The 20,005-nt window shown below is 39.6% G+C and overlaps 1 protein-coding gene across 2 annotated transcripts in view; it reads left to right on the top strand.

Moving 5' to 3' along the window:
- Positions 1 to 20,005, top strand: part of DLGAP2 (DLG associated protein 2) — a 219,917-nt gene that overhangs the window by 181,490 nt on the left and 18,422 nt on the right. For both annotated transcript variants that reach the window (XM_070732902.1, XM_070732901.1), the window contains 3 exons: positions 1,058 to 1,407; positions 7,662 to 7,747; positions 10,366 to 10,781. In XM_070732902.1, coding sequence (XP_070589003.1) covers positions 1,058 to 1,407; positions 7,662 to 7,747; positions 10,366 to 10,781 — 852 coding nt within the window. The remainder of the gene's footprint in view (positions 1 to 1,057; positions 1,408 to 7,661; positions 7,748 to 10,365; positions 10,782 to 20,005) is intronic.

Below are 20,005 nucleotides of genomic sequence, written 5' to 3'. Positions count from 1 at the left end.
TACGTCTTACAAAAAAGAAATGTAATTGAAGCTGTGCAAGATTTGACTGTAATCATAGTGTGATCACCTACAATGTTTTACAGCCAACTTATTCTGCCTAAATGGGACAACTAAAACAGGGGAGGAGTGAAACTGGCTTCTTTATTAGGACAGCAGATCATTTCAGAGCATAAGAAGAAATGTTACCTCAGATGGTTTTCCACTTTTGTTTGTTTTTATTCAGCATATTTTCAATTCTTTCTCTTCATCATCACCTAAATACCTGCTGTAACTGAAAAAGACATAGGACCTGTTATTCAGTTATTTGCTGGCTACAATATCACTCACAACTTCTGTTTGGCAGACTAAGCCATGCAGAATCTTACCAACCTAATCTCTAAGGATTCTCCCTTCTTAAATGTGTGATTGAGACCCTTTATACATAGAAACATAGAAGACTGACGGCAGAAAAAGACTTCATGATCCATCCAATCTGCCCTTATACTATTTTTTGTATTTTATCTTAGGATGGATATATGTTTATCCCAGGCATGTTTAAATTCAGTTACTGTGGATTTACCAACCACGTCTGCTGGAAATTTGTTCCAAGGATCTACTACTCTTTCAGTAAAATAATATTTTCTCATGTTGCTTTTGATCTTTCCCCTAACTAACTTCAGATTGTGTCCCCTTGTTCTTGTATTCACTTTCCTATTAAAAACACTTCCCTCCTGAACCTTATTTAACCCTTTGACATATCTAAATATTTACGAATCCTCCTTTCCCCACCCAAGCCTATGCATGGGGGGGGGGATCTCCTTTAACTTGTTAATGGCTCAGTATGCTCCCAGGCCTCCCACCATTGTTGCTTGGGGTTTGAAATGCAACAAATGTGTTGCTATAGCAACCTGTTCTTTATAGAGGGAGATTTTATGCTAATTTTGAGGAGACCGAGGGATGCATATATTAAAGAAGGCCATCCAGTTTTTAAGTAGAAGAGTCAAGTTTGACGCCTTTGTTTCCTTGCAATGCCTTTTACTTACCCTGTTTTCTCTCCTTTTCTGCATTCCTTTCCCAGCTGTAACCTACACAAGTTACAAAAAGACCCCTCCACCTGTACCCCCGAGAACCACCTCGAAGCCACTCATTTCGGTTACAGCACAGAGCAGCACAGAATCCACCCAGGATGCCTATCAGGACAGCCGGACTCAGGGGATTTCTCCATGGCCTCAGGATGGCCTCAGAATGTACAATTCCACAGACAGTTTGGATAGCAACAAGGCTATGAATCTGGCCATGGAAACAGCGGCTGCACAACGCCACATGTCGGACAGTCAAATCAGCTCTGTGAGAACCAGCGACAAGGCCATCCTCGTGACAAAGGCTGAGGAGTTCTTGAAGAGTCGGCGCTCCTCTATAGGGATCCAGGTAGCTTCTCCTTAACATCTGTTCTGGGATGAGCTGCTCACCTGAGCTTTGTAAAGAATATCAGATGAGTCATTCAGTCCAGAGCCTCCTAATAACTTGAACAACAATCCCTGTGTGCAGCGATTATCATTAATTACAATTCACATCCTGTCTACATGACCATGCAGAGCAGAGTTGAGCCAGTGTGCAATGCCCGGAAATAAAATGAATGAATATATCTCTGAGCAGGGTAGCTGCCACTAATGCTGCAGATGAAAATTATCTTGCTCAGTCAAAAGTGAACAGCATGCTTATCTTTCTCTCTTTCCCTGGAGAGATCATGAAATTACGGCTGTGTAACTGTCAAAAGGGAACTGTAGTCAGATATTTCTTTTTCCCTCCCTTCTGCTGTGTGCTACCCTGCTTTTCCTTCATGGCTGTATTTTAATTGCATAGCAATGGAGACTAATATAAAGTCTGAAGTTATAAGAAAATATAGTAATACCTCGTCTTACGAACTTAATTGGTTCCGGGATGAGGTTTGTAAGGTGAAAAGTTTGTAAGACGAAACAATGTTTCCCATAGGAATCAATGGAAAAGTGATGAATGCATGCAAGCCCAAAACTCACCCCTTTTGCCAGCTGAAGTGCCCGTTTTTGCACTGCTGGGATTCCCCTGAGGCTCCCCTCCATGGGAAACCCCACCTCCAGACTTCCGTGTTTTTGTGATGCTGCAGGGGAATCCCAGCAGCGCAAAAATGGGTGCTTCGCTGGCGGGACCCAGGGGAAGAGCCTTCTCTGTGGCGGCCCCGGCCCTCTGGAACCAACTCCCCCCAGAGATTAGAATTGCCCCCACCCTCCTTGCCTTTCGTAAGCTACTTAAAACCCACCTCTGCCGCCAGGCATGGGGGAATTAATATTCCTTCTCCCCCTAGGCCTTTACAATTGTATGCATGGTATGTTTGTATGTATGTTTGGTTTTTTTATATTAAGGGGTTTTTAATTCGCTTTTAGTATTGGATTATTATTGTACACTGTTTATGATTGCTGTTAGCCGCCCCGAGTTTTTGAAGAGGGGCGGCATATAAATCCAATAAATAATAATAAATAATAATAATAACAGAAGTCCGGAGGTGGGGTTTCCAGCCATGGGAGCCTCAGCAAAATTGCAGCATCGCAAAAACACGGAAGTCCTCGAAACCCCACCTCCGGACTTCCATGTTTTTGTGTTGCTGCGATTTCGCTGAGGCTCCCCTCACTGGGAGACCCCACCTCCAGACTTCCGTTGCCAGCGAAGCACCCGTTTTTGTGCTGCTAGGATTCCCCTGCAGCATCGCAAAAACATGGAAGTCCGGAGGTGGTGTTTCCCATGGAGGGGAGCCTCAGGGGAATCCCAGCAACGCAAAAACAGGTGCTTCACTGGCAACAGAAGTCTGGAGACGGGGCATCCCAGTGGCGACAGCTTGGGTTTGTAAGGTGAAAATAGTTTGGAAGAAGAGGCAAAAAAATCTTCAACCCCGGGTTTGTATCTTGTATGACGAGGGCTTTGTAAGACGAGGTATCACTGTATCTTATAAAGAATATAAAACAAACAACATTTTTTCCCTTTGGTATTCCTTTGATATTATGCCACTAGTGTAACAAGAAGTATTTCTAACCAGATACTATAACAGAAAATATTAATAAAAGCTAACGCATGTCTACAGGTCTCACCTGTAACACAACTTTTACAAATCTTGAGGTTCCGCAGAACCTGCTTAAACCCCTATTTTAGGAACACTACAGGTATTTCTAAAATCATCTTTACATTTGGTGATAATATAAGAATTCCTGGTAATAAGCAAGTACCATGGAAGTGACGCTTCATTGGTCAGAATAATCCATATTAAGTAGCCATAAAGTCCACTGCTTCAACTAACCTATTTATTGGAACAGCATTGTTTATTTTTATTTTAATTAAAAAATCAATATATGTAAGGAGATATGTTAATTCATGAAACCAAAGGGTTTCCATGGAAACGGGATTCCAAATAGCATGCAGGTCTATATGGTTTGAAGCCTTGCCACTTTTCTAGATACCCTGTTTTCCCCAAAATAAGACCTCCCCTGATAATAAGCCCAATTGGGTTTTTGAGTGCATGGCAGTAAGGCCATGTGCTTATTTCAGGGTTCAAAAAAATATAAGACAGGATCTTTTTTCAGGAAAACACAGTATATGCTATGCATGCACATCAAAGAGGGTGGGGCTTTGATCACACCTGCCATCATAACACTTCACTAACACTCATGTTGATGCTTCACAGTAATAGCTGGATTGATCTATAAATCTTTGTTATACATCATGGGTTCCCATAGTACTAGACTGTAATGAGTAGGTTCATACATCATAATCAACTAACCACTTGAGCCTAGAATGGCTGCTGGGTTTAGTTGGATTGGTTTATATGGCTGTCAGGTTACTGTTCTGTCGGGCTCTCTGGTAGAATCCTCCCAAAAATTCACACGTACAAATTTCAGACACACACACATTTGAAAATTCAAAACAATGTTCTTTATAATGAAAATTCACTTAAACTAAGCCCTCTTTTGGTATAGCAACGAGCACTAGTCTCCAAACAAACTGGTAATTTATACAAGTCCCTTATCAGTTCTGTGATACTTAGCTTGCAGCTGTGAGGCAATTCAAAGTCCTTCTTTCACAAAGTGAAACACACTTTGCTCTGGTTTAGTTTCAAAGCAGTGAAAAATCAGCACACAAAAGGTCAAAGTCAGTAAAGCAGTCATGAAACACAACAAACGATCAGATACTCCTCCACAATGGCCAAACCCACAGGCTGCTATTTATAGCAGCCTCACTAATTACCACAGCCCCACCCAACCACAGGTGGCCTCATTTTCTTTGATAATAATCTCTCAGTTGTTGTTGCCTGTGCATCGCTCTCCGCATGCGTGGCTGTATCATTAACTCTTGTTCTGAATCCAAGGAGGAGCTAGATAATTGATCTCCTTCTGAGCTGTCTGCCACACTTTCCTCCTCCCTGTCACTCATGTCTTCTTGGTCAGAGGAGCCTTCATCATCAGATTCCACCGGGGGCAAAACAGGCCTGCAGCATGTGGATGTCTCCCCCACATCCACAGTCCTTGGGGCAGGAGCTGGGCCAGAGCTAACCACAACAGGTTACCATTCTCTGATGCTGAAAAACTCTTAGAAGGAAAACAATTAATTTAGATTTAATTTACATTATATTTAAGGGTTAAGGATTCTCAGAAACAGTTAAAGGCAAACTTGGATGTGTAGGCATCGTCCCTAATTGGGTTCAGTTCTGTGTTACTATTGCATTTTTCACCTTTCCCTTCCTGGCAATATAACAGTAGAGTGGAATTATTGTTCCATTTGAATAAAAACTATTCTATTGATAATAATGCTGAATTAAATGAATACCATGAAAAATTTCTCGATTAAATATGTCTCTTCCAAAAGCATTTCTGCAGGTATAAGCAATTGGACTCAAGGGCCTATGAAATGCCATGGTGCTTGGATAAAAATCCATCTATTTCCTTCTGTCCAATGGCTTTGCTACAGTCTCATAGAAAGGATGCAGTTTAGCATAAATGCAAAATGTTCAGGTCATCTGTTCCCTATAGGCTTACGCAGTAATTAAACACAGGGGTGAAACAATTCACACTGCAGTATACTGCAGTGAGGTTTTTCTTGCTCTCTTAAGGATGTGCATGCAGCTTTAGTAAAAGATAATGAATGGCTTAGAAGACTGTTCGCTAGTTTGGGTTTCTAAATACCACTTTCCTATTGAATCTATTCAATCAGAAACTGTGAAAGGCTTTTTTCCCCCATCATCTATTATGTAGTGTTGTGACTAGGTCCAAAGCCGTGATCTTATCAAATAGTTTGATTCATCTATTTTCTGTACAATTAATCATAACATTCTCATTCAAATATTTCTTTTCCTTGTTCCTTTTAATGCCCTTTACGAGAACAGTATCTTTTTATTCACTGCTTTTGGAATTGTGTAGGTTCAGAATCCTATCATATATTTGCCTAGCAATTTACACAGACACCCAACAAATCTCTATAGCAACAAGGCATTTTGATGTTCATTCTCTATTCTTTACTTTCAAGTGCAGTAAATGACAAACATTATTTGTCAAAGGTACAGTCTCCATTAAAAAAAATTAAGCTGAGTAAGATAAAGACTTTCTGTAGCTATTTCTTCAGCAAATCCCTGAGAGGCTATATAGTCCATAAAACTGGAAGCACAAAATCAGCCAAATTTATTTGTTTACAAGTAAATCATTTCTGTGGCCACTGGCAAACCCGCAGCAGTAGTGCAATCTGTGAAAGAAAAGATAGAACAGTGATGGCTGCCAAAAATACAAGTAACAGGATCTTGTTTACAATACACAAATCATGTGTTTCATAAACCTTTTTTTTTTGTTTCCCAGTCAAACCTGCATTTAGAACATCTGAGAATTTTATTTCCATATTGACTTGATTAAAGACACAGCAAGCACGCTTATTAGATGACTATGCACTAATTTTCCAGGACATCTATATTTTCATTCACAGTGGGATTGTTTATTTTAGGCGTTATTTGATCTATAAAGCAATTTTATATAATTTGTAAACCAGCAGTAATGTGAGGGAATGCAGCTTAATATAAACCAATAAGCCAGTGTGACATTCTTCATTTTAGCCTTTTTGACATCAGCAGGTTAAAAAAAAAAACAACTATTGTCTTTTAACAGAAATTGCCTAGAGAGCAGATTTTAAAAAATAAACATTAAAAAAAATCTAATTCAAAGTAGAGGTACAGCCTTCATACTTATACTTATGTACATACATATTCATACATAATGTACATAATACATTATATCTATTTGCTACATTCAAACCAAATCTCCACCCCCACACTATATACTAGGAAGAAATGACAGTTGCAAACATTCCATTTTACAACAGCACGAAGCTTGGAAACTTCAGCCTGATGATGGTGAATGTGATTTCGCCGAAACGTCGCATAAACATGCAAAATATTACACAGGGCAAAACCCGAACTCAGAACAATCTACATACATATACCCGTGAAAATTTACGAAAACAAATATATATATATATATTTGTTTTCGTAGATTTTATATATATATATACATAATACATTATACATACATATATATATATATATATATATATATATATATATATATATATATATATATAAAATGTACATAATACATTATACATTATAATAATACATTATTTACATAAGTATTCATACGTACTTATGTACAGTACCTAAGTGCACTGGTGTGCCTTTCGTCCCCTGTCCAATTGTCTTTCCTTTCTCTCACTTATCATATATATTTTCTTTCTTTCATATATCCTCTCCTCTAAGTTCACTTTATCCTTATATATATTACTACATGTCTATTTTTCTTCCTATGTATTTGTGTATTGGACAAATAAATAAATAAATAAAATAAATGGCTTAGCTAAGCCATTGTCACCATCAGTATTTAGAATCAAAATATTATTTCACTTTTAAATATTTCCTCTGACCAGAAATATCTGGAGCGCTATAATTCAGATGATCTTCCCCTCATCAAATATTCATTTTAGTTTAATGTTGCATTTTGTTTAAAACCCACTTCATGCTTAGCACATGGCAGCCAGACTCTGTTACTGTTTTCCACAATGGGCACATAAAATATAAAGAGGGCCAAACATTTTGGATCATGTGGGGAAAAGATGTATGCGTTCTGAAATCCTTGGGATTTATTGCTTAATGGCTGCCTATCATTCCTTATCCTTTATGTGTTTATTACAGAAATCATTGCTGTGGATGTTAGCCAAATGCTTTAGTTTGTTTGCAATTACAGTCTCTGACCAAAATATTTCATAAAATGCCAAATGTATCCAGTTTATAGTGTTTGTATAGCAATTTGCTTTTTGCAAGCTGCAAAAAACATTCTCAGAGGCCTCATCTCTGTTCTGCCACAAATGCTCTGGTTGCTGCTCTTCTCTACACAAAAGATATATGACTAAACACTAACGTTGCTAATTTCCTTGTACTGCCATGATTTTCTTGGAAAGGCAAAGGCAAATGGATGGGCCAGCCATTTGGGTTTATTTTTTTCCATCAGCATATCCATACAGACTGGGAGAGTTTAGTCTGCCTTTTCTGCAAATGTAATCACTTGTGGGTAGAATCTCCAACTATCATGTTCACTTCAAAACATTTGTCCTTTGTCTGGAACTAGGTGGAAGCAGCAACTGATTCAGATAGCGATAGCAAAGGCTTACGGGAGTATCATTCGGTTGGAGTGCAAGTGGAAGATGATAAACGGTAGGTTGGGCCACTTCTGTATATGTGTTTGTTTGCTCGATGTATAGTATAGATGTCAGACTCAAAACCAAGAATGGCACATGGTAATTCTTCCAAGCTGAGTTCTTTATTGCAGTGATTTTCAACCTTTTTTGAGCCGCGGCACATTTTTTGCATTTACGAAACCCTGGGGCACATTGAGCGGGGGGAGGGGCAGCTAAAAAAAGTTTGGACAAAAAAATTCTCTCTCTCTTCCTCCCCTTCACTCTATTTCTTTCTCCCTCCCTCTTTCTCTCCCTTCCTCTCTCTCTCTCTCTCTCTCCAACCCTCTTTCTTTCTCTTCCTTCCTCTCTTTTTTGCTCTTTCTCTCTCCCATCCTACCTCCCTCTATGTCTTTCTCTCTCTTGATCTCTCTCTCTTTCTCTCTCTCTCTTTCTTTCTTTCTCTCTCTTGTTCTCTCTCTCTTTCTCTCTCTCTTGCTTTCTTTCTCTCTCTCTTGTTCTCTTTCTCTCTCGCTCGCTCTTTCTCTCTTTCTTTCTTTCTCTCTCTCTTTCTTTCTTTCTCTCTTGCTTTTTCTCTCTCTTTCTTTCTTTCTCTCTGAGCTTCACGGCACACCCGACCATCCGCGGCACACTAGTTGAAAAACACTGCTTTATTGTTCCACACCTGTAGACAAAAATCTTGCAAGATGTGCTTCCCTGCTCACTACACACACATGCATATGTGGTAAAAGTTCTACAGGTGTTTATTCAACCCCCCAAACTGTTCCTTGGAAAGCAGCCCTGTTGCAATTCCAAGGTCAGCACTGCAAGAGTCACTGAGTAATTGAGTCCCATGTGCACACACAAAGTCCAGGAAAGCAGTCCAGGAATTAAACACACTAGGATACATGGCATGGGCACACAAGGAATAAAACTGGGAACACTGATCCAGCAACACTTAGGTTTTCAGGGCGGGGTTAAGTGGACAATGTCAGTGCATCCCCTCATGAAGTACACTATCTAGCTGATTGGCATTGTGCTTGTCTCCTCTTTGATTTACATGTTCTTGGATCAGGAGGAAGTGTGGATGCCACTTTGTCTTCATTGCTAAAGAATGGCAGCTGCTCTTGGCCCTCAGTTGGAGCCTCTTGGCCAACTTGCTGTGGTTCACCTCTCTCAGCCTCAGCCTGTCGCTAGTCTGGTCAACCCAGCTGAGGCTGCTCCATCAAGCTAGCCTTCTCTGAGCCCCAATCCTGACCAATATTCAACTCCATGCTTTCTTCTGCAGACTCAAACTCACCCTTCTCCTCTAGAGTCTGGGAATAGATCCATGACATGAGTCTGAGGACTAATCTACAATATGCTCTAGGAAGAAGAGGCTGTCTTCACCCTCTTTCTCTCATACATAATATCTCAGATGTGTTTTCTCTTTCTCCTCTGGAATTCACTCCCTCCCTCCTAGGAATTCATCTCCTCACTACTTTACATCCAATAAGATAAGAATTTCTCAACCTTGGCAACTTGAAGATCTGTGGATTTCAACTTCATGCTGGGAATTTTATTTATTTATTTTTATTTATCCATTTGTCCAATACATAAATACATAGGAAGAAAATAGACATGTGATAAAATATATGAGGGTGAAAGTGAACTTAGAGGAGAGGATATATGAAAGGAAGAGAATATATAAGATAGGTGGAAGAAAGGAAAGACAATTGGACAGGGGACGAAAGGCACACCAGTGCACTTATGTACGCCCCTTACTGGCCTCTTAGGAACCTGGGGAGGTCAATCGTGGAGAGTCAATTCTGAGAATTGAAGTCCACCTATCTTCAAGTTGTCAAAGTTGAGAAACACAGAGATAGTCATGTTCTCACAAATATCTCTTGTTTCCAAATAACAATGCTAATCTTTCCTTGAACCCCATCATCTGCACCAGTAGTGGGTTGTAGCTGGTATGGGTGGGAGTGGAGATCCATTAGCAGAAATGGAAATGTACACCCATCTCCACGCCCCCAAGATGTGATGTGCCTGCAGGAGATTTGGCTTCTGCAGATGCACTGGAAGTGAAATCTCATGCAAGGACGCTCTTGCATGTGAGATTTCGTCCATTTTTGGCAGTTTTTTGCTTCTGCGCATGCCAAGAAAAAATATCGGTGAAAATTTCTGAAATCTCACTCATACAAAATTTGGCTTCTGGTGCATGTGAAAAAAACAAATCTCACGTGAGGATGTGTGTGTGTGCACCCGCCAGATGCATGCGTGCCCAGGCCAGTATCCCATCTCTGCCTGATCTGCACCCTCTGTTTTAAACTTCATGATTTTTAACTCATTTCTTTCTGTTTAGTTAAGTGATACTGTGTCACTGTAGCATTTACAAAACACTTCTAGTTTCTACTGTGAGAATAAATCAACATTTGCTTTCCGAATGAAGTTTGAGTAATATTGATTTGTATCTTGCTCTGGGTCATTAATAACCATTTATCCTATAAAGACTGCTGTCCATTCATGTTGTGCATTTCAATCTTTATTGTTATTAATATTTCTAAAGCTTTTCTTAAAACCCTGAAAATAGTAGAATGCAGATGTTGCCTTCTTTTTATAAACAAAACATTATCAATATATGGATCAGTGTGTTGTTTTTCCATTTTACTCCAGCCATGGACGATTTAAGCGCTCTAACAGTGTAACGGCAGCTGTTCAAGCCGATTTAGAACTTGAAGGCTTTCCTGGACACATAACCATGGAGGACAAGGGACTTCAGTTTGGTGGCTCTTTTCAGCGACATTCAGAGCCAAGTACTCCTACTCAGTATGGTGCAGTAAGAACTGTACGGACACAAGGTCTCTTTAGTTATAGAGAAGATTATAGGACCCAGGTTGACACCTCCAATCTCCCACCACCTGAACCCTGGATGGAACCATCCATCGATACCATTGAAACAGGACGGATGTCTCCATGTCGAAGGGATGGGTCATGGTTTATGAAGCTGCTACACACTGAGACTAAAAGGATGGAAGGCTGGTGTAAGGAGATGGAGAGAGAAGCAGAAGAAAATGATCTTTCTGAAGAAAGTAAGAACATATCTTTCCGTGCTTATTTTTATTGTATAGTTTTTAATCTATCCACTTTTGTACTGGTTGTGACTTTGCACTTTGGAGCCGGATAAAATTGGGAAATTTTGATGGACTGCAGAGTGACTTCCCCAGTGTAGTTCCTTTGCAGCAGAGGTGGAGTAACGACATGGACACAAAGAGCGGGATTTAAAATGGGTCATTTTATTAATTAAATTTGCATAATTTATTCAAATAAATTAGCATAAATTAACTATAACCCTAAACAAGGACCCGCAGAGTCAAACAATTGCTTCCGGGGCAAAAAATGACATCAGAAAAACTTCCGGGGCAACTTATGGGCATAGCTCCATGCTGATCCAGGTGAGGGGCCCCGCCCTCACCTGAGTCACTGCCATGCACCTGCATGTGGGAGGTCCCGCCGTCTAACCCCTACAAGGGGAAGGAAATGGGCGGGACCCAAAGACAGGTTCCCCCCAATTGCTCAGGTCGTTTCCACCATGAGCCTTTGGAGAGAACCTGTCAATCATCCCCAAAGATGCCCAACGGAAAACACGCAGTTGCTAAACATCACCCAGTTTTCCGCCCCTAACCTGCCTACCCAAATGACCAAAGCCTAAACAGGGGGCAAAGCACCCCCTAACCGACTGTCCGTCACCGCAGTGTGGAATAGGCAAAAAAACAGTCGCAGAAAATACCGAGACCGCCAAAAATTCCTATTCGGACTCCTAGGGCGACCCTCATTAGCACACTGAAAGATAGGGAGGGCGGGTGGGTGTTCGCTTCCTTGTCATCCAGGGCGAAAAGGAGGCCCTGAAGCCTGTCCGGCCCTTTTATAGGGCTGGCAGGCTCCGCCCTGGATGACCTCATCGGGTAGGCCGAAGCCTCCCGAAGTTGGTGGCTACGCCGAGGGCCGTGTCTCCCTGGCCCTGCAGCAAAATGGGCCGGGTATAAGTCACCGACCAGGTATTGCTTGAAAAGGCTGAAACGCCTACATTTCTATTTAAAAAATCACATTAATATGTTTCCTTGTAAGTACTGACTTCCCAGGTATGAAAGAGAATTCAAATGGGATTCCAAACATAAAACATAATACACTAAGCTTTTAGAGAGAGGAAGAATTAGATTAAGAAGTATTTGACTCTTGCCCTCATTATATATTGCTAGCTTTAAAGAAAAACAAATTAATACCAGAAGCCCAGTAGAAATATATATCATTTTGAAGCTTAACATATTTTATGGATTTTATTATTTCTAAGTTCTTATTAAAAGCTTACTAGCTTTTCATACACTGCTTCTGCTTCGTAATTCTGAATAAAATTGTTGTCCACCAATCACAGTTTTGCCATCCAGATAACTTATTCATGCATTGATCACCTTATGATTGCATTGGTGCAATGTGCCCTCAAAGACCACCTAGAAGCTATGGCTGATTCAGAAAGCAGCTGTGCAAGCATTAGCAGATGTGTGCCCGTGTGTTACCACTGCTATACCAGCTGCATTGGCTTCCATTCAGCTTCGGAGTAGAATTCAAAGTGCTGATTTTTACCTGTAAAGCCCTGTTTGGCATATGACCTGGATATCTAAGATTTGAGTCTCAAACATTTCTGCCCACCCACTACATTCTGGCAAAGTGAATGTGGTTCAGGTGCACAGTATAAAACACCATCTTGCAGGACAGAAGAAGTGAATCTTCCATCCTCTGGAACAGCATCCCCCCCCCGACGCAAGGAAAGCTCTGGAGTTGCTGAAAGTTTCAAAAACCTGGCTTTGGTCCAGCGGTAGGTTGCTCCCAGTTCAGACCAGTTCTTAGAACCAGTAGCACCAGGCCGGTAGGCTCTGTCCACCCGGCCAGGATGCTTTTGTGCATGCACAGAAGTCTTGTGCAAGTGAGCATGCAAACTTGTGGCAAAATTATTTACAACCGAGCACTGTTTTTGATCCCAGGCTCAAGGTTGATATTTATTATTTCTACAATGGTCCTTATTTTGTTTTGTTTTTGTTTGCTTTTGCTATGTATATGATTATTTTAACCTGGACTGTGCATCTGATATGTTCTTTTTATTTTATTTTATATTTTTTTCTAGTTTTTGTACTATCTGCATTGGGCAGATAGTAAATTAAATATAAATATAACTAGTTTGGTATAATGTTAGCAAAATATGGGCAAAGCATGTTATATAAATCATACTTAGAGCTAGTATTGATTATAGAAGTGATTGATTGATACATTTCCAATTTTGAACAGTACACACATTCTTAGAAATTGGAAAAACTGTTTTAGAAACTGGTATTTTATCAATTATATTAGAGAAGTAGGCATGTCCCCGACCAATGAGGATAAAGCAGTTTTTGGAAGCTTATGAAAAGGGAGCTGCAAATAAAATAGATGTAGTTGCTGATGATAAGGGGCAAACTAATAATGAAAATAATGTTCTTCGTGTAATGTGCACGAATGCTCGAAGCTTGAGCAACAAGCTCTGTGAATTAATGGCCATAATATCTAGAGATAATTTGGACCTGGTTGCCATAACTGAGACATGGTTTAAGGATTCTAATGAATGGGAAATATCCATACCAGGATATACACTGTATAGGAAGGATAGAATAGAGAGAAGGGGAGGTGGAGTAGCCATTTATGTTAAAGAAACTCTAAAAACAACACTAATTCAAAATACATGTCAAGATCTAGAGACCCTCTGGATTTGCATGCAAAATAAAGACGGTTCTGTCATTAGAATTGGGGTGATCTATAGGCCTCCAGGGCAATCCGAGGAATATGACAACAAGATGGTGGATGAAATTACCCAAATGGCAGTAAAGGGAGATATTGTGGTTATGGGTGATTTCAACATGCCTGATGTTGACTGGAATATCCCCAGTGCCCTTACATGCAAAAGTAAGAATATAGTAGAGGCCTTTACAGGAGCAGCTCTGGCACAGCTGGTTAAGACACCAACTAGAGGGGAGAATATTCTAGATTTAGTTTTTACGAATGGGAATTGGGTTTCAGATGTCAAGGTGGGAGAAAATTTAGGTTGCAGTGACCATCTATGTTTGTGGTTTGATGTAAAAACTCATTGTGAGCAATCCTATAATGCAACCAAAGTATTGGATTTCAGAAAAACAAATTTTAATGCAATGGGGGAATATTTAGATAATGAATTAAAGGGGAGGGATAAAATGGCAGGAGCGAGCACCCAGTGGACTGTATTTAAAAAGGCCATCTTAAAAGCCACTGGACTGTATGTAAGACAAATAACTAAAGGTAAAAGGAAGAAGAAACCGCTATGGTTTAGCAATGATGTAAGGACTATAGTCAATGAAAAAAAGGCTGCCTATAGGAGGTATAAAGAGTCTGGAAGTATAGCTGATAGGGAGGTGTATAAAATGAGACAGAAGGAGGCGAAACAGATAATATATGCTGCTAAAGCCTCAAAAGAGGAAGAAATTGCCAAATCTCTAAAGAAGGGGGATAAAACCTTCTTCAGATATATTAGTGATAAGAAGAAGAAAAACTGCGGCATCACGAAGCTTAGTACCGGGAAAAATACATGCATTAATGGGAATAAGGAGATCGCTGACCATTTCAATAGCTACTTCTGTTCAGTTTTCTCAAAAGACACCTTACAAAATAATACTATAGAGGGATATAGCATTGCCTCCAACTGTACGGATTCAGCTCCAGTGATCTTAGAAGCCGATGTCTTAGAAGAACTTGAACGATTAAAGATAAATAAGGCAATGGGTCCAGATGGCATCCACCCCAGAGTTCTTAAAGAACTCAGATCTGTCATTGCTACCCCCCTGACTGATTTGTTTAACCAATCCTTGTTAACAGGAGATGTTCCTGAGGATTGGAGAATGGCAAGTGTTGTGCCTATCCACAAGAAGGGCAGTAGAGAAGAAGCTGGTAACTACAGGCCAGTTAGCTTGACATCAGTTGTCGTTAAAATGATGGAGACTCTACTGAAAAAGAGGATAAATCAGCACCTAAAAAACAATAAATTATTGGACCCAAATCAGCATGGCTTTACTGAAGGCAAATCATGTCAGACTAATCTCATTGATTTCTTTGACTATGTCACAAAGGTGTTGGATGAAGGTGGTGCCGTGGATATTGCCTACCTGGACTTCAGCAAAGCCTTTGATACGGTTCCACATAAAGAGCTGATAGATAAATTAGTGAAGATTGGACTTAATCCCTGGATAGTTCAATGGATTTGCAGCTGGCTGAAGCATAGACACCAGAGGGTTGTTGTGAATGGCGAGTATTCTGAGCAGAGTCAGGTTACAAGCGGTGTGCCACAAGTGTCTGTTCTGGGTCCTATTCTTTTTAATATGTTTGTGAGTGACATAGGGGAAGGTCTGGTAGGGAAGGTTTGCCTATTTGCCGATGACTCTAAAGTGTGCAATAGGGTTGATATTCCTGGAGGCGTCGGCAATATGGTAAATGATTTAGCTTTACTAGATAAATGGTCAAAGCAATGGAAACTGCAGTTTAATGTTTCCAAATGTAAAATAATGCACTTGGGGAAAAGGAATCCTCAATCTGACTATTGTATTGGCAGTTCTGTGTTAGCAAATACTTCAAAAGAAAAGGATTTAGGCGTAGTGATTTCTGACAGTCTCAAAATGGGTGAACAGTGCAGTCAGGCAGTAGGGAAAGCAAGTAGGATGCTTGGCTGCATAGCTAGAGGTATAACAAGCAGGAAGAGGGAGATTATGATCCCGCTATATAGAATGCTGGTGAGACCACATTTGGAATACTGTGTTCAGTTCTGGAGACCTCACCTACAAAAAGATATTGACAAAATTGAACGGGTCCAAAGACGGGCTACAAGAATGGTGGAAGGTCTTAAGTATAAAACGTATCAGGAAAGACTTAATGAACTCAATCTGTATAGTCTGGAGGACAGAAGGAAAAGGGGGGACATGATCGAAACATTTAAATATATTAAAGGGTTAAATAAGGTCCAGGAGGGAAGTGTTTTTAATAGGAAAGTGAACACAAGAACAAGGGGACACAATCTGAGGTTAGTTGGGGGAAAGATCAAAAGCAACATGAGAAAATATTATTTTACTGAAAGAGTAGTAGATCCTTGGAACAAACTTCCAGCAGACGTGGTAGATAAATCCACAGTAACTGAATTTAAACATGCCTGGGATAAACATATATCCATCCTAAGATAAAATACAGAAAATAGTATAAGGGCAGACTAGATGGACCATGGGGTCTTTTTCTGCCGTCAGACTTCTATGTTTCTATGTTTCTATACTATATTCTACCTTGGTTATTGCATATTATTTTCTATAGGTAAGGACTTGTCTGTCTTTCATTCAGTTTTCAACAGCGATCCAAACTCCTGTCAATAGAAACAAACATTGATTAGGAAGATTGAGATAAGAAATGTTTCAATTTCCCTTACAATAAGAGTAATACATTTTCTACAAGTTACAAGGGAGATATATTGTGTTTTGTGCTAAGACAAGTTGACTTTGGGAAGGTACAATATAAATTGCCCTCTACTTTTTCCATGTAAAACATAAACAGGTAGCAGGTCAGAAAGAGTTGTAGAATTTTTGCTCTACTGAATAAAAAAATCAACACATCTTGTTCTACATTAGAAATAATTAGTTGGATTCAGTGAAACTTCATAAAGCTAGCAAGCAAGCAAATGAAGGGATATTTTTTCAACAGAAGTCTTTCAGTGCTAGCCCATTTGTTAGCTGCCAAATTAGTTGAATTCTATATCAGATAAAATAGATTATATACTTCCTTTGTAAGCCAAGATACACATTTTCAAAACTAAACATCTATTACTCTTTTTAATGTTGCACAAATAGGAATTATTTAAATGATGCTTTGTTTCCTGAAAGGACTGAATTTCTACAAACATATTTTTAATGTAATTAAACAAACATTAATATATATTTCTGTTTTTAGTTCTAACATGGAATCAACTGAACTATTAGCATTCCAAATTCTTTGAAGACAAACAAAAACATGACCCAAAAATACTTTAAAAGAGCTATATAAATCTCTATAAACCTGCTCATCTTAATCTATTTAAAAGTACAAGTGTCATTTTATTCCTATATTTGATATTCAAAAATATAATAATTCTGCAATACAAAAAAAGAAAATCTTCTCATGAGTAGTACTATTAATATTAGTACTACAGTGGTACCTCTACTTACAAACTTAATTCATTCCGTGACCAGGTTCTTAAGTAGAATAGTTTGTAAGAAGAAGCAATTTTTCCCATAGGAATCAATGTAAAAGCAAATAATGTGTGCGATTGAGGAAACCACAGAGAGGGTGGAGGCCCTTTTTCCGCCCAGGAGATTCCTAGAGAGGCCCCACGGAGGCTTCTCCTCACCTTTTCCGGCCCTGTTTCCTCCCAGAAGATTTCTAGAGAGGCCCCATGGAGGCTTCTCCCTGCCTTTTCCGGTTATAGTTTTAGAGGCTCGGGTTTGTAAGTGGAAAATAGTTCTTGAAAAGAGGCAAAAAAATCTTGAACATCCGGTTCTTATCTAGAAAAGTTTGTAAGTAGAGGCATTCTTAGGTAGAGGTACCACTGTATTCGTATATACTAATTAGTACTATTAGTAGTAGTAGTAGTACTTCAGTTCAGTAAAGCATGCAAGAAATAAATAGCTAAGATAGGAATTCTTTTCATTTTTTGCAATACCATCCCACGCATAAGTATTACTGAATACTGAACACTATTATGTTCATTTAGGTTCATTACCAATTTTAGCCTAAATATAATGTACATATAAAAATATACTTACAGAAATGGTGATCACTTCAATAAGGAAAGACATTGGTGCAGTGTGTCAAGTCCTTTAAGCTTATTCAATCTTCCAGTGAATATTTTCTTCTGTGCTTTTTCGTGACACGTAATCAGGTATTTGTGGCAAGTATCGTAATAACATTATGTGAAATAACAAAGAGTTTGGTGCATTTTAAAGGGTAGCCAACTTATTGTGGTTCTTGAAATTTGTCACAATTTGAAAAGCATGTTGATCAACAAATGAACAAGGTGAATGCACCTTCAGGAGCAGACATTCTGACCTTCAGATATCATTATGGGGTGAAATTGGGTGCTTAGTAGATTTTGAAGGAAAATTTGTGCATTTGAAATGCCCATACTTGTGTGTTTATTGATTTAGTTCTTCTTTGAGATATAACTGGATGGCATTTATCAGATATGTTCAGTTATGATTCTTGTTCTTCTCTGTGTTTTATTCCTCCCAATAAAAGTATGCAGCAAAGATGCATCTTGAAAGTCAGCAGGTTTTTTTTGTGAGTGTAAATTTCATTAGGATCCATGCCAGTGGGATTCCAAGACTTGTGTCCATGTACCCCTATTAATTATACATCTGCAATGTGCAGTTAATTAACTTTTTTGTGTATTGTTTCAAGAGAATACCTTTGAAGCTGCTGCTTATATACAGCCCGCTATTACAATCCTGCTTCATTATTCCCCACTGCAGATTCAATGGGTGTGTCAGGTTGTTTTTACAGAATATGACCATTCTGTAGTCCTTTGATTAAAAGATGTGAGCTTGGCATAGTGAAAATACTAGTCTCAAAGCATCAGCAATTCATACCATAGGACAAACACCCTTGATAATTGTTTTGGTGGTGCTGATAAAATATCCCTATTAGACCACAACAGGAGATGTCACATTTTCACAGAAATGATGGTAATTGCCACCCTATTTATGAATGATTAACTGTAAAGGATAGCCATTCATGAATAACATCTAATTTTTGTCAAAGCCATGAAGACATATATTAAAAGTGTATGTCACCAAAGTATATTTTTGTAATTCATTCTCAGGAGTGGTTACATAGAAATGTGGTACTAATTTTTGTACAAGGAGAGGGCCTTTCAAACTTGGCCAAAAAACAAACATACTTTCTATCATCTGTTACTCAGCTATATGTGACAAGAAACTTTCTTTTAGAGTGTAGGGTTCCCAATGACATGGAGAAAATTTGGGCAAACATAACTTTTAAAACAACACATCTGAGAATAATAAGTGGATTTGCAGCTGACTGAAGCGTAGACATCAGAGAGTTGTTGTTAATGGCGAGCACTCTGAGCAGAGACAGGTTACAAGCGGTGTGCCACAAGGGTCTGTTCTGGGTCCTATTCTTTTTAATATGTTTGTGAGTGACATAGGGGAAGGTTTGGTAGGGAAGGTTTGCCTATTTGCCGATGACTCTAAAGTGTGCAATAGGGTTGATATTCCTGGAGGCGTCTGTAATATGGTAAATGATTTATCTTTACTAGATAAATAGTCAAAGCAATGAAAACTGCAGTTTAATGTCTCCAAATGTAAAATAATGCACTTGGGGAAAAGGAATCCTCAATCTGAGTATTGTATTGGCAGTTCTGTGTTAGGAAAAACTTCAGAAGAGAAGGATTTAGGGGTAGTGATTTCTGACAGTCTCAAAATGGGTGAGCAGTGTGGTCGGGCGGTAGAAAAAGCAAGTAGGATGTTTGGCTGCATAGCTAGAGGTATAACAAGCAGGAAGAGGGAGATTGTTGGATGGTCTCTGGCGGGGAGGCCGATTGCCCAGGTTCGCCTGGTGCATCAGTTGCGGCCCTATCTGGACCGGGACTCACACTGCTCACAGTCACTCATGCCCTAATCACCTCAAGGTTTGACTACTGTAATGTTCTCTACATGGGACTACCTCTGAAGGTTCGGAAACTTCAGATTGTGCAGAATGCAGCTGCGAGAGCAATCATGGGCTTCCCTAGGTATGCCCATGTTATACCAACACTCCACAATCTGCATTGGTTGCCGATCAGTTTCTGGTCACAATTCAAAGTGTTGGTTATGACCTATAAAGTCCTTCATGGCATCAGACCAGAATATCTCTGGGACCGCCTTCTGCTGCACGAATCCCAGTGACCGGTTAGATCCCACAGAGTTGGCCTTCTCCAGGTCCCATCGACTAAACAATGTCATTTGGCGGGACCCAGCAGAAGAGCCTTCTCTGTGGCAGCCCCGACCCTCTGGAACCAGCTCCCCCTGGAGATTAGAATTGCCCCCACCCTTCTTGCCTTTCGTAAACTCCTTAAAACCCACCTCTGCCGTCAGGCATGGGGGAATTGAGACATCTCCCCTGGGCCTATACAGTTTATGCATGGTATTATTATTATTATTATTATTATTATTATTATTATTATTATTATTTA

This window comes from Erythrolamprus reginae, chromosome 1, assembly GCF_031021105.1.
Source record: "Erythrolamprus reginae isolate rEryReg1 chromosome 1, rEryReg1.hap1, whole genome shotgun sequence".
NCBI classification, from domain to species: domain Eukaryota; kingdom Metazoa; phylum Chordata; class Lepidosauria; order Squamata; family Dipsadidae; genus Erythrolamprus; species Erythrolamprus reginae.
Note: the sequence above shows the minus strand (reverse complement) of the source record. Positions and strands in the feature narration are given on the sequence as shown.